The sequence below is a fragment of the Callithrix jacchus genome, chromosome 12 (assembly GCF_049354715.1).
Source record: "Callithrix jacchus isolate 240 chromosome 12, calJac240_pri, whole genome shotgun sequence".
In the NCBI taxonomy this organism is placed as follows: Eukaryota; Metazoa; Chordata; class Mammalia; order Primates; family Cebidae; genus Callithrix; species Callithrix jacchus.
In genome coordinates, this window is record NC_133513.1 from 119,827,391 (window position 1) to 119,843,737 (window position 16,347).

Here is a 16,347-nt window from a genome sequence, read left to right on the forward strand (position 1 = left end):
TCCCCATTGCTGCTCTGCAACCTTTAGGCTGTATGTGCCCGAGGATTCTTTGGCTGCAGCTTCCCACAGAAGACTCTGCAGTCCTCTGCTTTTGCTCCAAAGCTGCCTTCCTCCGTAGAGTTGATCTGGAGCCAGCATCACTAGGTAACCTGTTGGCCTGGTGGCCTTTCACCCTGAATGGAAGGGCATTTTCCAATGTATGAACTCATTCTGGTATGTAACAACAGGGGAGACGGTTTTAAGGCAAATGGAAAAATATGAGCTTTTCTCACTCTCCACTGGGAAACTTTTGCCTTTCCATACAGTTACTGAAGACAAAGAACTCCATGCATCCTGATAGGGAGCAGCGAAAAGCCAGAAAGAATTTATTTTCCCCCAATTTTTAAATTGTGATGAAATACACATTAAATAACATTTACTATCTTAGCCATTTTAAGTGTACAACTTAGTGTATAGAACACATTTATCATGCTGAACAACCATCACCAAGATGTATTTCAAGAACTCTTTTCATCTTGTAAAACTGAGACTCTACACCCATTAAATACTGACTGCCCAGTCCCTCTTCCTCATTCTCTGACAACCACCAAGAACCAGTTTGTTTTTTTTTTAAAGTGGAGTGGGGAAGTAAATCATGGTTGCACAACTTCATCTTATATTCTGTAGAAATTAAAAATACAAATTATGAATAACTTAAATGACATGAGGAATTGCTTGTGATGGGATATTATAAGAGAATAATACAAGAGAGCTATCAAAGTTAATATGCATCACAGTCCTATGTCAAAATCCACGGAGAAAATGTACAGATAAATATTTTCTTATTTATACGTTTCTGTATTTTCCTGTGTCTGCATAGGGTCGCTATTACTTTTATTAAGAGGAAAATTTCAAAAATTTTTTAAAGAAGATAACTCTGCTCCATATTTACTCCTTTTAAATAATGATTTGCCAGAAAAGCTGACTTCCTATCACTGCTACAGCTTGAATGCATTTTGGAAGGACAAGTGGTCAATCTCGTGCGGGCCCTGGAGGAGAGGTGGTGACTTACAGCAGCCACGGTGGCAGGACAGCAGGGCAGTCACTGGCGTGTTTCATCCTCTTATGGCAGCCTTCTAGCACATGCCCAGGGACAGGCTTTAAATGTTCCAAGTTAGGGGGGAAAATTTGAGTCACCTTCTGACCAAATTAGATGATCCAGATGATTCCAGAGCAGGTGATCAGGAGGTATAATTTCCAGAGACATTGAACTCAGTCACAGATAATGACCAAGAAATAGAGAGAGACAGATAGATAGATAGATAGATAGAGAGAGAGAGAGAGAGAGAGAGAGAGAGAGTGTGTGTGTGTGTGTGTGTGTGTCTGTATTACAAGGATACAGCCACATAGCCACAAGGGGTGTGTTGCTGGGACTGTGTGAATGTCATCTCATCAACATTCAACATTAGTGACTAAACTAATGTTTAGCCACAAACATCAACATCAACATTAGTGACAAAACTCTGATTAATTTTTGAAATCAACAGGAAAATGCTGAAATTTGCCACCTCAATGGGAAAAACAGGTGACAAAGATCCTCAGTTGACATCTTTCTTAAAAAAGAGTAGCGGTGGAATGCAGCAGTTTTATCCCCAGACCCTTCCCTGACTCAGTCTCTCTCCTCCTACCTGGCATGTCCACCCAAGGACAGCTCTGAATGACGCACTGCTCTTTCCACTCCTTTTCCTCCCCAAACCCAGGGCTCCGGCTCCTGCTTCCAGGGAATAGATTAATTATAGTCATGCATCTTTACATCTTAAGACAGTGAGCTTGGTGCTTCTTCACGTAGAAAGGGCTTTAAAAATTGATAACTAAATCTCAGGACCCCAAATAACATCCTTTCTCCATCTTGTGGGATTTCAGGCACCGAGTAGCTGGTGGAAACGTAGAGCTTTATTAAATGCAGACCTAAATCAAAGTAATACCCAACACAAGCATTTTGGGTAAAAAAAAAAAATATTTTAACAGATATCTTTGCTACTTTAATCTGTTATGAGAGATTGATTCTTATAATTCCACTCTCTCTTAGAACTACAAAAATGGGCAGTGAAATCTCCATCTGTGACAGACAGCAGATGCCTTGTAAACTGTAACATCTTGGACAGTTTTTTAAGGTGAGAAAGTCCATACTGTAAATCTTGTTAATTCAAAAGAGTCTTCCACCACGACAGTCCTTTAGAGTAAGCTAAGAACAAAAGCTTCAGAGCCAGGCGGGCTATACGAGCTGTGAGATCTGGGGCAAGTCACCAGTGAAGCTGTAGTTTTCTCATTTCTAGGTATTAATATAAGAGCAGTACCTGTCCCAGGGGGCTATGGGAAGGATTGACTGCCTCAGTCATTAGTCAGAGCCTGGTGTACGACACGCTGACAATATTAACCACTGTGCACCAAGCTCTTTTGTTCCCAGAATCTGAAATATTTCGTTTTATAAATATGACCTCTAATTTTCTTCCCTATTTCAGACCACTGCCACTTTTGCAGTCCTTTCTAACAACCTCTACCAGCTTGTTAGATTTCAGAGAACCTCTTTCACGTCTTGAAAATGCTGTATGGCATAATTCTCCCTCTCTCTCCCTCTCTTTCTCTGTCTCCAGCGGACAAATTTTAGTTGAAAATTGAGAGGAATCGCCATATTCTAAGAGACTGCAAACTTACAAATTGTTTTTGGAGATAATAAAAGAATAATTAAAGCTACCGTGTATGGTTTCGTGTAACAAGTCTTAGTCATTGATGGTTAGATTGTTTGCTGCATTAATTCAATTTTTGACTAAATAAAATACAATGCAATCACATCACAAGTAGGCCAGTGATTATGTTTTATGGATGGGTGCATTTTGCTGATTGTTTTAGAAGTTAGAAATGTATGTTACCTTGGTGAAGTCAGATTTCGCCTCTGTAACATCAGACTGGAGATTTTTAAGGGCAATTTGATTGCTTGTACTGTGGTAGTTGTCCCGTAATCCTAGGCAAAAGGAGATAATATTGCTACTTTTCAGTATATAAAAGAATAAAATAAAATATATAACTCTATATAAAATTTAATACTCACTACTCACATATCCTATCAGCCAATAGTAAATCCAGATAGTCTAACCATGACAAAAATCTTACATATAGCTCTCATTTATTCCATTCCCTCCATTTAACCTCCCTGGGTTCTTTATTAGTTTATTCAACTGCAAGATTTCTTCTTCCATACAATCCCTTATGTTCCTTAGACTCAGTCATAATTGCATAATTTTAGCCTTATCATATTTGCCAGTGTCCCGAGTTTATGCTCAGCAGAAGAGATTTCCCAGCATTCCTAGAGGTAGGAATGGCTGAAATACAAAACTGACCTTCATTCAGCCTCTGACTGCAACCATTACTTGGAAGGGGCATGGATGACTCAGAAACTGATATAAAAGTGTTTTAAGGCCGGGCGCGGTGGCTGAAGCCTGTAATCCCAGCACTTTGGGAGGCTGAGGCGGGTGGATCACGAGGTCAAGAGATCAAGACCATCCTGGTCAACATGGTGAAACCCTGTCTCTACTAAAAATACAAAAAATTAGCTGGGCATGGTGGCGCGTGCCTGTAATCCCAGCTACTCGGGAGGCTGAGGCGGGAGAATTGCCTGAACCCAGGAGGCGGAGGTTGCGGTGAGCCGAGATCGCGCCATTGCACTCCAGCCTGGGTAACAAGAGGGAAACTCCGCCTCAAAAAAAATAAGAAAATAAAAATAAAAATTAAAGTGTTTTAGACCCTCTGAGGATAATTTAGTGATAACATCATGAGATGCTTTATGTAAAATCCCCCACATGTGCCTTTCTGTGAGTGTCTGCCACAGAGATAGCTAAGGATATTGTCAGGTCCAACTGCCCAGAGCAGTAGACTAAACACTGGAGAAATGGGGTTCTAGGCCAGGATCCCCCAATCACTGGCTTAATATCAGTGGACACATCTACAGATCACTCTTCACCTGAATTCCTCATCCACCGCACCTGCTCTGAATGCCTCGTGGAGCCCTGCACAGAAGCTTTCTCTTAGATGCAAGTCAGCAGCACTGCAGAGTTTGCCAGGGCCTCACGCAGACACAGCCCCCACTGTCTCTAACAGTGACCTTTGTCAGGTTGCTGATGTAGAAACATGAACCAAACCCAGGGAGGCAGTGTGAGCACGGAAGTAGGAAGCAAGCCCAAGAAGAGGCCCAGTTTCTGCAGCCCAGGGTGACCACTCTGCCTCTGCAATGGAAATACTCCAGGGAAGGTGATTTTTCAAGGGGCTGTAATAAATGGCTCCCCAACTGCTAGTGCAGGTGATGAGAAAGAAGAGATTTATGAAAGCCATTCCCCAAAGTCCTGCCTTTATCCACTCATCAAAAAGGTTTATGAAAATTTTAGATATACGGTCACGTACTGCATACAACCTTTCAGTCAACGAAGGACTGCATATAGGAGAGTGGTCCAATAAGATTATAATGGAGCTGAGAAATCCTTTCACCTAGTGACGCTGTAGCCATCAGGACGTCATAGTGTAATTATTTAAATAAGTGCAGTGTGGCCTAAGTGTGCAATGCTTGTGGTCTACAGTAGTAGACAATACTGTCCTAGGCCTCCATGTTCACTCACCACTCTCTTCCCACTCATCCAGAGCAACTCCCAGTCCCGCAGGTTTCATTCATAGTAACTGTCCAATACACGTGCACCATTTCCTATCTTCTAGCCTGTATTTTTACTGTACCCTGTTTACATTCAGATATGTTCAGATGCACAAGTAGTTACCATTGTGTTACAATTACCCACAGTATTCAGCACAGCCGCACGCTATACACGTTTGTAGCCTGGGAATGAGAGGCCATACCATACGGCCTGGGTGCGTAGGCGCCTGTGCCATCTGGGTTTGTACGTTCTACAAGGTCCGCACAATGACAAAATCCCCAACGTCGTTTCTCAGAACATATCCCCATCCTCAAGCACTGCATGAATGTAACTTGAAGCATTTTATGAGGAACGTAATGTGCTTTAATATTTTCAAATCTGGCAGATTTGCAAAGGGGTCAGGACACAGCTCGAGGGAATTTCAAGGGCTACCATTGACCTGTCCAAAGTCTGGCCATGTCTCATCTTGCCCTTGGGCGACAGTGAGCCCCATCAGCTCTAATTCAGATGTGGGGCCATGCCTCCATCTATGACTGCTATTGAATGACAGAGACAGTTATCCAAGATGATGTGCGCAGATTACTTTTCGTGAAGCACAAATATAAGGCCTGAAAGGTCTCGTGGATTCCTGTGCAGAGATGATGCATCGTGATGAACTGACAATAAAGCTGATGAAGACAGAAATCACCTGCTCTGGTCATGTGGCTCCAGGTGTGGTTAAGAACTTTGGAGTCTGCACAGGCTGAGATCAGACAGGTCTGGACCTGCATCCTGCATCCCCAGGCTGACCTACAGTGGATCGGCTGCATACTCTGAGTTTCTTCTTTCATAAAAGGCAGGCAATAACACCTCCTGCAAAAATGCTGCCTTGTCATCGGTGCAATGAGAGTACAGTATGGAAAGCATTTGGGCAGAGTGGGGTGTGGAGTTTATGTTTCATAAACGACACCAGTTATGATAAGTAATGAGCAGGATCAAGGCAGCCCTCCCCAAGACCCAATGGTTGCCATCACTGTGGCATCAGTGATCAGAAAGCCACTAGAATCACACCACAGAGTCCCAGCACCTGAATCCCAGTTCTGGTTACTCCTGTAGCTTTGAGCCAGTTACTCCACATCCTTTCGTTTCCCACCATGATATGTACACAATGAGGGTACCTACTTCAGAGGGTTACTGAAAGAAATTAAATAACATAACCATCACTTAGTACAATGCTCAGAATATAACGACATACAGTAAACACCAGCTTTGGGGAGGTGCCTCATCTCTATCAGGGAGGCGGAGGGACTGCCATGATCAGATACACAAAGGCTGAGCATGAGCTGCCTGTGGCTGCTGCAACAAATGACCACAAATTCAGGGCTTACGTAACACAAGTGTGTTGTTCTCCAGGTCTAGAGGTTGAAGGTCCAACCTGGCCTCACTGGGCTAAAATCAAGGTGGTGGGAGGGCTGGGTTCCTTTCTGAAAGCTGTAGGGGAGAATTCTCTTCCTTGCCTTTTTCAGCTTGTAGAGGCTACGTGCATTCCTTAGCTCACGGCCTGAATCACTCAAACTTCTGCTTCCAATATCACATCTCCTTATCTGACTCTGACCCTTCTTCCTCCCTCTTGTAAGGACCCTTGGATGGGACTGAGCCCACCTGGAGAATTGAGGCTACTCTCCCCATCTCAAGGTTATTAACTTAATCTCATTTGCCAAGTTCCTTTGGCCAAGTAAGGTAACATATTTATAAGTTCCAGGGATTAAGACATGAAAATCTTTGTAGGGGGGATATTATTCTGCCCACCACAGACTAGTTGGGGAGATGGAGGTAGATGTATTAGATGTAGTGTAGGGCCTTTAAAATAATCAATATGAAGTCTATAGAGCAAGATGAGAATGTGCTTACAATGCTATGTTATCAAAAGGAAAAAGCTGGGGCAACAGATTTTCCATCCCAGAACCATGGCCCAATTTGTCCATAACCTTGTGGAGAAGACCCTGGTGCTGGTAAACACTGCTGTGACTTAATCAAAGCCTCAATTGGCCACATTTTGGCACCACCCCAAGGCTTAGCTGGTTCCTCCCCCTCACTCCCTGCTGAGATTCCTAGAGCTATTCAGAGCCTGAACAAAGACAGTCAATAGTGCTCAGACTCATAGCTTCTAATAGCTCACAGTTAAGAAAGCTATGCTGACCGGTTTGGCGGCCACTGAGGTGTGGATGTGGTTTTATGTCGGAGAGATCATAGGCAAGCATGGCATCACTGGCTATCATATTTGAAGACCAATCTTTCACATCTGATTATGTTTATTATTTGAGTGTTGTTGGCCCATGTGTGATCAGACTGCTAGCTGAATAAAAAAAGATTTGTAGAAGAAGAGGAGGAGGAGGAGGAGGAAACAGAAGCAGCAGCAGCAGCAGCAGCAGAAGCAGAAGAAGAAAGCCTATGAACCATATTACAGCAACATTTATAAAATGTATGTAGGTCCTCAACCCCTGCCTCAGGCTCTGCCTCTGGAAACCTGACCGAAGACAAGGCCCTACCTTGCATTGCTGTTCAACAGCAAGGGCTCCCAAAATGTGGCCCCCAGACCAGTAGCATCCACATGATGAGGGCACTTGTTAGAAATGCACATTCTTGTGTCTCACCTACTGACCTGCAGACCTAGCAAATGAGGAGGTGTGAGAAGGCTCAGCCCTGTGCTTTAGCAAGCATTCTAGGACATGTGGCATAGTTCAAGCCCAGAAGTACTTGCTGATCTAAGACAACTTAAGGTGGTGAGTCCAAAGCATCAGAAGAGGACCATAATGCTTCAATTCGAAAACCACTCCATGACTTGTAGGAAAACACACCTAGTCTGTGGGCATGGGAATCTCAATGAGGCTTCTCGCCAGTGGCTTCAATTTGAATAAAACCATCATAGAAAAACAAAAAACAAAAACGGTCATGAGAATCAGCATGCTTTTATTTTGAAAGTAATTAAAAAGCAACTTAATCAACCACCCAAAATCATTGCCGGTCTATGACTCACTGCGTTAGCTGCCCAGCACCCCAGCCCTCTGTGCCCAGGGAATGTGTGTGCTCGCTATCATGCGTCAAGAGCTCTTCTCTCTTAAGATGATTGGAAGCGCTCTACCCACTGCTGTCTCCATCAGCCTGAACCACACGTCCAAAACCATTCCCTGATTTGAGCCCCTTCCAGAGACCACAACCCCCATGAGTGAGCACACCACGAGGCCCTGAGCCAAGACCTTCCAGTCTGTGCTTCAGCAACGGAAGTCAACCGAGCAGGAATTTATGCGGTGCTCAGGGTGTGTGAGGCCCTGAGCCGAGAGAAAAGGTGGGAGAGATGCTCTCTTTTTCCAGATACTCTAAGAGAAAGTCACGGCTTTGCTATCCCGGGCCTTGATAAGCCACAGACAGAGCCCTTCCAGCAGAGGGAGCCAGGAAAAGTCGGTGGGAGGGAGGGGGACACTTGACATGGCCTTGTCAGAGGGGGTGGATTTAGGCAAAGGTGAACGGAGTGGAGAGGGATGGTGGCACAGCCCCAGTTGCAGTCAAAGGGAAAGGCAGGAATGGCTTATGATAAAGTATAAACGTAGAACAATCCCGTCTCTTTGGAAAATAGCAAGTAGAATATTGGGTGAAGCACAGAATATGGTTAAAAAATCACGTCCAATTCCCATCTGTTGGCCAATACTGCTTGACTTACGTCTACAGAAGTAGCAGATAAGCACCATCACGTATCGCCTCGTCAATCAATCCATCCAGGAAATGTGCAAATGACCAATGCCCAGGCCTCAGTCCCTTCGGTGATTATACTTACTCTTCTCCTACCTACACCATTAGCAGCAGAGGCGGGGAAGGGGCACTCATAATTCTCACTTCTTGGATTTTTAAGCCTTATCTTATGTCTAGTCTTATGGAAGTCAAGGTTTAGTCTGAATTTTCACCAGCCTTTTAACAATACCCTTTGTTAATATTTTAAAGCAGGTGTTTCTCAGAGAGAATCACTCCGGAATTACGTTCAGCTCATCATTCGGTGAGACTTGACACTGCTGACTACCCAGTTTCTCTGGGAAGTCTTCTTGTCTGTGTCTTCTTCCTCTTGGCTACTGTCTTTCTTTTCTGGGTTTTCTCCTTGACATTTCTCTGTCCTGCCATTGTGCCCTCTTCCCAAACCTGATGAACCAGCCCAACCAAGGAAAGGCCAGATCTCCTCTGTGAGCACCACCCCGAGCCAGCTGCCTCCAAGTCGCCTCAAATAGCTTTTGCAAAAGGAAACCAACCCCCGCCCCCCATAGCTCTCCCTCCCTTCTTCCTCCTGTGCCATCACCTTGGCCAGTGGCCAAGCAAAAACCAAAGGTCTGACCTCACCTGAGACAACACCCTCCCCCTTCCCATTGCCCTCACCGGAAACAGAGCTCCCACCCGCACCTCCGCCTCAGCTTCACCCCTTCCCATTGCCCTCACCGGAAACAGAGGTCCCACTCCGCACCGCTGCCTCAGCTTCGCCCCTTCCCACTGCCCTCACCGGAAACAGAGCTCCCACCCGCACCTCCGCCTCAGCTTCGCCCCTTCCCATTGACCTCACCGGAAACAGAGCCCCCACTCCGCACCTCCGCCTCGGCTTCGCCCCTTCCCACTGCCCTCACCGGAAACAGAGCCCCCACTCCGTACCTCCGCCTCAGCTTCGCCCCTTCCCATTGACCTCACCGGAAACAGAGCTCCCACCCGCACCTCCGCCTCAGCTTCACCTACAACATCCAGCTGAAAGCCATGGCTGGTCTTCCCGAGACAAAGGCTTTCCTCCCTTGCATCAGTTCACCTCCCTGCTCTGCTGTTGTCAGCAAGGTCACGATCAGGCTGGTGACCTAACCAGCCTCATCTCCCAGCCAGTCCTGCCAAACCTTCTTGATGTTGACAGTTTGTGACCATAAAGGCCACATGCTCCTTCGAAAACTCAAATGCAAGGGACACATTTCTCCCCAAGAAAAGGGCCTGAGAAAAGGTACAAAATTAAAGCACACATGTAGGGGGACCCTGGAAGTTCAAGAAGCCCAGCTTAGAAGCCCTTCAAACCAGCCTGCTTCCCACGGGCAGCTGGCCTGGATGACCATGAGAGCTGTCTTCACTTTTTTCCCACTGGGCTAACTCCTAACTCCTTATCTGTGATGTGACTCAAGATGGCTTCTCTTAGGACTTCCTAATCTGCCACTACCCAACATGGCCCTTAAGCTGGATTGGTGCCTGCATTCATTCCCAGGGCTGCCATGAAAAGTGACCAGAAAGGGAGCAGCTGGATACACCAGGGATTTACTCCCTCCCAGTTCTGGAGGCCAGAAATCCAGGTGTCAGGACCGGGCTCCCTCTGAAGGCTCTAGGGGAGGACCCTTCCTTGCCCCTCCCAGTGCCCCTTGGTTGCTGGCATCCTCTGTGTCCCTTGGCTTCTTGGGGCAGCCCCTCTCTAATCTCTGCCTCCACCTGCACATGGCCATATTCCCTGGATGTACCTCCAAATCACTCTTCTTTATGAAGACACCAGTCATTGGAATGTAAGGCCCACCCCACTCCAGTGTAACCTCATCTTCACTCAATGCAAAGGTCCTTATCCAAATGGCCCTTATTCCAATAAGGTCAATTCACAGGCATCAGGGGTTAGGCCTGGAACACAGCTTTTATGGAACACAATTCAGCCAGCCCACACCAGTGCCCCCCACCACCACCACCGACAGGCGTTGCTGTGCATCCGTTTTATGGCTTTGTGGAATTATCTGTTCATGAGTATCTCCCCAAGTTGGCCCAGATCTTTAGAGACACCTGATTCATCTCCTCACCATGGGGCCTCGCACAGTACTGGGCCCAGAAGACACTGAGTGTGGACTGAATGAACAGATTACTTTATATCTTACTATATCTGTGGGGAAAAAAATTAGAACATACCTTTAGAGCATATTCCACTGAGGTGTCAAGGCCAGTTTACTCCGTTTCAAAGGTCTTTTAATGACAAGGATGTATTTGGCTAAACAAAAGAAAAATTGGCCACAGTTTACCTCTGTTAACTATGCTCGGAATGAGTCAGGCTTCCACCTTCCAGCCTTGGCCAAGAACCTCAAAACTCTGTGTGTGATGAAGTCACCAGAATGTTTACAGGGCAACCAGGGGAAGGGCATGCAAGTCCATCTATGACATTGCTTGCTAGCAGCAACTATCTCTTCAACGTTTACATCTGAGGCTTCTTTGATGACTAAAACAGGTTTGCATGAGAATTATTTAAAAATTTTCTTATTAAAATATATCCAGGTAACATTACACTGGTGATTAATCTACTTGCTACCTTTTTTATTTTTATAAACAGTTTATATAGAAAATTGAGCAATATGACAGTTTACCATGCAAGTTCTTAAAAGAATGATTGGTTTTCAGATAATTTAGTGAAATATCTTTAACACTAAATTATAATGAGCATTTTAAAAATAATTTATACCCAACCAAATATAAGGTGGCTTATAGTTAATAATGCAGTTTAAAAACAGTAAAACTGATTTTTTAAGAGAAGTAGATGATGAGTGGGAGAAGTTGTTGAATCAAACTCAAAAGCCTGAGCTAAAGATGGCACCAGCGGGCAGGCACAGTGGCTCACACCTGTTATGCCAGCACTTTGGGAAGCCGAGGTGGGCAGATCACCTGAGGTTGGGAGTTCTTGACCAGCTTGACCAACGTGAATAAACCCCGTCTCTACTAAAAATACAAAATTAGCCAGGTATGGTGACACATGCCTATAATTCCAGCTACTCAGGAGGCTGAGGCAGGAGAATCGCTTGAACCCTGGAGGCGGAGGTTGCAGTGAGCCGAGATTGCACCATTGCACTCCAGCCTGGGCAAAAGAGTGAAACTCCATCTCAAAAAAAAAAAAAAAAAGATGGCACTGGCACAGATGAATCATAACTTCAGGGTAAGTTCCCCACAGTCAAAATGAAAGGAGAGATGTGAGAAATTGCATAACTCATTTGCATTTCCAATGAAATATACCATTTTATAAGGAGACTACTTTTATCTCCTGGAATAATGCCTGAGTCATTATATACATGCACAGTGGCTTTGTAAGCAGTTTTACAAACACAAGGCCAATGTAAATTTCGCTAGACAATCCCAAGGCCGTTTCGTCTGGTCAGTGTCTCTGCCACATCATAATGGCTAAATGCATTGCAGGTTTATTGTGAGCCACATACCTGCTAAGTGCTGTACAGGTGTTGTCTCCTTTAATGGAAGAAATGACCCGTGAGGATGACGCTATGACTACTCTCATTTTACAGATGAGAAGATTGAGTTTCATTTAAGTCTCTTGCCAGGTGTCACCCCTCCAATAAGCTGAAAGCTGAGAGTTTGCAATATGAATAATCACTGTACATGATTAGGAAAAGGTAAAAGTGGAACAGCTTGAGTTTTGATGTCTAGTCCAGCTTGATGCTTGGTGCCACTACATTTTAATGCTGGCTAACCTTGGATGAGCCAAGTAACCTCCTGGCCTCTGTCTGTTCCTCTGTGAGAGAGAGGCTGGTATAGGCTTTTTCGGGCTGGGAATTATTAAATGAGGCACAGAAAGGTTTGCACGGGCTCTGCACAGTGCTGTCACAGAATGGGCCCTTGAAAAATATAATGTGTTATTGGCCACAGTTTTACACATAATTTTCATTTCTCGGATAATTATGGTTTATAATAAAGATATTTTAAAAGCCTATTCTATTGAATGTTGCAGTCACTTGGGCTCTAGCTGAATCTGAAGACCCCTGGAGTCTGAAGCACGGTCCTCTGGCCCTTGGCAGCCAGGGTGAGGTGTTCCAGCTTTGCTTTCCCTGTGGCTGCAGTCTGGGTCTCTCCTGGTGATGGATTGGGGCACCAACCTCAAGGATGATGATGACAACTGAATACAATAATGCTGTGAAAGCACCCCACTCATGGGTACCACATCAGTGTCACCATGCCACTCTCTTGGGGCAGCAAACATTGACAGGGAAGATAGCACGTTTGAGGGCCTGAGTTGGGTGCTGAGATAGCAAAGATGAAGGGAACACAGGAATCCCTGTCTTGGAAGAACCCACAGCCTAACAAGGAAATGAGACACATGAAGGTATTTTCCCATGCAATGTGGATCTGACCATCTCTCATGAATTGTCTCACTTTTTAAAACTTGTGGCGAAATACACATAAAATGTACCATGTTCATCATTTCTAAGTGTGCAGTATTAAGTACTTTCTTAAGGTGCAAGCGTTACCATCATCCATTTCCAGAACTCTGACTTGCAAAATGGAAACTCTCTCCCCATTAAACGCCAACTCCCCATTCCCACCTTCCCCCAGCCCCTAAAAACCTCCATTCTACTTTCTATTCCCACAAATTTACCTGTTCTAGGAAACTCATACAAATGGAATAATACAGTATTTGTCTTTTTGTGGCTTATTTCACTTAGTATGTCTTCAAGATTCAACCATGTTGTAGCATGTGTCAGAATTTCCATCAAGGATAAATGATATGCCATTGAACGTCCATATCCATGCGTCCATCAGTGGACACCAGCCCCTTCTTATCTGTTGCAGATAATGCTGCCATGAACAGGTCGTACAAACGTGTATCCAAGTCCCTGATTTCAATTCCTTCCTAAGAACCATCTTTAGCCTTTCATTCTATGGTTCTGTCTTGATCTTATTACATATTTTCTTAGTACAAACTAGTGTCTGTTTTGAGAGGTGGCAAAGAGATAGCTATATGAACAGGTAACTTTGGTAGTACTTAAAACCATCTTTAAAAACACATTCCTTCCTTCCTTCATGACCGCATGCACAGAGGGAGGAGGAGAAAGGAATGAGGTCTTGTTTTCAGACCTTGACGGATGGAAGCAGTTGGACACAGGTAGTCTCTGTTGTACAACCCAAACCCCTTCAGTGTGGACATCAGAGTGACAGGAAGACAAGGCACTCTCCTCTCAAAAGATTCCTGAGCTGGGAGGCAGCCCCAGTCAGGGAGAACTGAGGCTTGGGTAGAGGGGACAGGATTCCTGCTGGGAAGACCAGGGAATGCAGAGCCTCACCTAAGCAGAAAGTCAGCGCTTGGACAGTAGGAAGGCGCACTGGAAGAAATTGAAAGATGACAATTTTGTCCCCATTTTGAGGGCCTTAATAGGACACAGCAAGCACACTGGGCTCTGGATCCTTCCTGAACGCTCAGCCATGCCAGCCCCTCCTCTGGGCCCAGCTTCCTCATCTGCAAGGCGAGGCGAGCACGGACCTGTATGGTCCCCCAGGGCACAGCGTAGCTCTGCCAAGAGGGCTTGTCCTACGAGAGCTGAGGGACACTGAGGGAGAGTGCGTGTGAGAGGGAGGCAGTCTCCACTTTAGCTTGCTTCTCTCATTATGTGGAAAACGCCATTGTTTTCATCACTACATACTCCCTCCTTTGTCAAGCTCATGAAACAAGAATCATTATTACATAGTCTTGAAAGTCATAGTGTGGTTTGATTTCAGAGAAGACCATTTCTGCCCTTGCAGGTGAGTAGCAGAAAATTGGGATGCTTCTGTGGGCAACAGTGGCCAGAAAGAGACGCTACCCCCAACCACCACCCCAGCTTCCCCCTACGGGAGATCCACGCTGCAACAGGGTTCCAATTACCAGACTCATTAGCCAGGCAACTCTGTAGGATGAGCAAGGATGAATTATTTGCTTTTAGGTCAGGACTGATGAACAAGCAACCCACCAGGAGGAAAAATAGGACGTCTTTTAAACTTCCTGCAGAAGAGGACCTGGAGGCACCCTCAGCCCACTCTGCCACACACTCCGATGAGACCCAAGAACTTGTCAACTCACGTTCTTCTGTTAACAGACTCATTATGTAAACGAGACACAACAATATTTTCATAAAATGTCAGGATGGATTTTCTCTCCTTCCCCAGCAGTAATGTGACTCTTGTTTATGGGACTGTGGGGCTTGTTTCTCGTCTGTTCAGCTGAATTGGCCAGAGCAGAATGTCTGGAGCCTGGAGCTGGAGCCTGCAGAGATGATCACAGGCTCCGCCGCGAGCTGGACAAATGAGGTTCATGCAGCATCCGAAAGCCCAGGTCGTAAATCTCTCATTAGAAGAGCCATTAGCCACACACTGCACATCAGGGGTCTGGAGAGCCACTGTCACCGGACCTGGTCTGAGAGTCCAGCATTAAAGGGAAAACCCAGGCTCAAGATGCGCACACCACTGCCATCATCCTGTGTTCCTACTTAGAAAACCAAAGTGGCCTCTCTGCAGAAGTCTCCAACAGCTCATCAGCAACGCCAGGCAATTAGAATGAGGTTGTTCTCCCTGGTGTTGATTTTGTTTGGGGTACTTTGGCTCTTTGTTTTTGCTGTTGTTGTTTAGTGGAGTGAGGATCCTTGCATTCCCTGGCTTCTGTTATTCCCTGCTGCATAGCAGACCTTACATTTAGGCAAGAACAGTGAAACTGTCCTCTTAAATGAGTAGGCACATAAGAACCCAAAGCTGCCTAAACAGCTTGTCCACACCTGCCACAGTGCAAAAAAGGAAAGAGGTGAAGAGGAGCAGGGCTCTCCAGAGACAGTCAGAGAGTCAGGTTCCCTCAGTCGAGTCTAAAAGAGGCCTCAGGTCTCTGAGCTTCTAGTCTCATTCTCTTCTAACCACAGCCCTTTCTGCTAGGCTGAGATTCTCTCTCCTCTCTCTGCAATTTGACTAATTTTTTAAATAACAGCTTTATTGAGATATAATTTACATACCATACACTTTACCGTTTTAAAGTGCACAATTCAGTGGTTTTTAAATATTCACCAAATCATGCAACCATCACCAAATTCCAGAACATTTTCTTCATCCCCAAAAGAAGTCCCACACCGGTGAGTCACACTCCTCGTGAATCCCTTCAACCCGGCTCCTGCCAACCACTCATCTACCTTCTTTCTCTGGATTTATCCATTGTGGACATTTCCTACAAATTGAATCACGTGACATGTGGTCTTGTGTTTCTGGCTTCTTTTGCTCATCATAATGCTTTCGAGGTTTATCTACGCTGTAACACATATCGGAACATCCTTGCTTCTTAAGGCTGAATATTCCATGGCATAGGTAGAGCACATATGTCGCATCTCTTCAACAGCTGATGGACATCTGAGCTCGTCCCATTTTGGTAGTAGTGTTATTCATAATAATACGATGAAAATTCATGCACATGTATTCATGCGTGGATATATGTGTCCTATTCTCACATATACCTGGGAGCGGAATTGCTGGGTTGTATGATCACACCAGGTTTAAATTTGAGGAATTGCCAAACTGTTTCCCAAGTTGAATGTACCATTTTACATTCCCACTAGCAATGTATGAGGGTTTCATTTTCTCCAGCCTTCCTAAGAGTTGTTACTGTCCGTCTTTTGGATTACAGCCATTCTAGTGGGTATGAAGTAGTATCTCAGTGTGGTTTTGATTTGCATTTCTCTAATGGCTAACAAGGCTGAGCATCTTTTTATGTGCTTATTGGCCATTTATGTTTTTTCTTCAGAAAAATGTCTATCCGATCCTTTGCTCATTTTATAACTGGGTTGTTTGTCTTTTCTCAGGAGTTCTGGGGAAAAGATACTTAATGACACCTCCCTATCCCTGCCAATGTGTGAAAGAAGCAGTGACGATC

At 45.1% G+C, this 16,347-nt stretch overlaps 1 protein-coding gene and 1 pseudogene across 12 annotated transcripts in view; one reads left to right on the forward strand and one right to left on the reverse strand.

Moving 5' to 3' along the window:
* C12H10orf90 (chromosome 12 C10orf90 homolog) overlaps positions 1-16,347 on the reverse strand; it is a 268,251-nt gene that overhangs the window by 78,666 nt on the left and 173,238 nt on the right. For 6 of the 12 annotated variants that reach the window (XM_078346754.1, XM_008978895.5, XM_002756703.7 and 3 more), the window contains one exon: positions 2,910-3,001. The exons of 4 other annotated variants lie outside the window; for them this stretch is intronic. Coding sequence is in view for 4 of the 8 variants with exons in the window: in XM_008978895.5 (XP_008977143.2) it covers positions 2,910-3,001 (92 nt within the window). In the remaining 4 variants the exon portion in view is untranslated. Of the gene's footprint in view, positions 1-2,909; positions 3,002-10,604; positions 10,784-11,893; positions 11,991-16,347 lie in introns of those variants that run through there. 2 more of the 12 variants (XM_035269468.3, XM_035269469.3) reach the window with 2 other exon arrangements.
* On the forward strand, positions 6,623-6,982 carry LOC103787372 (ATP synthase F(0) complex subunit g, mitochondrial pseudogene; annotated as a pseudogene).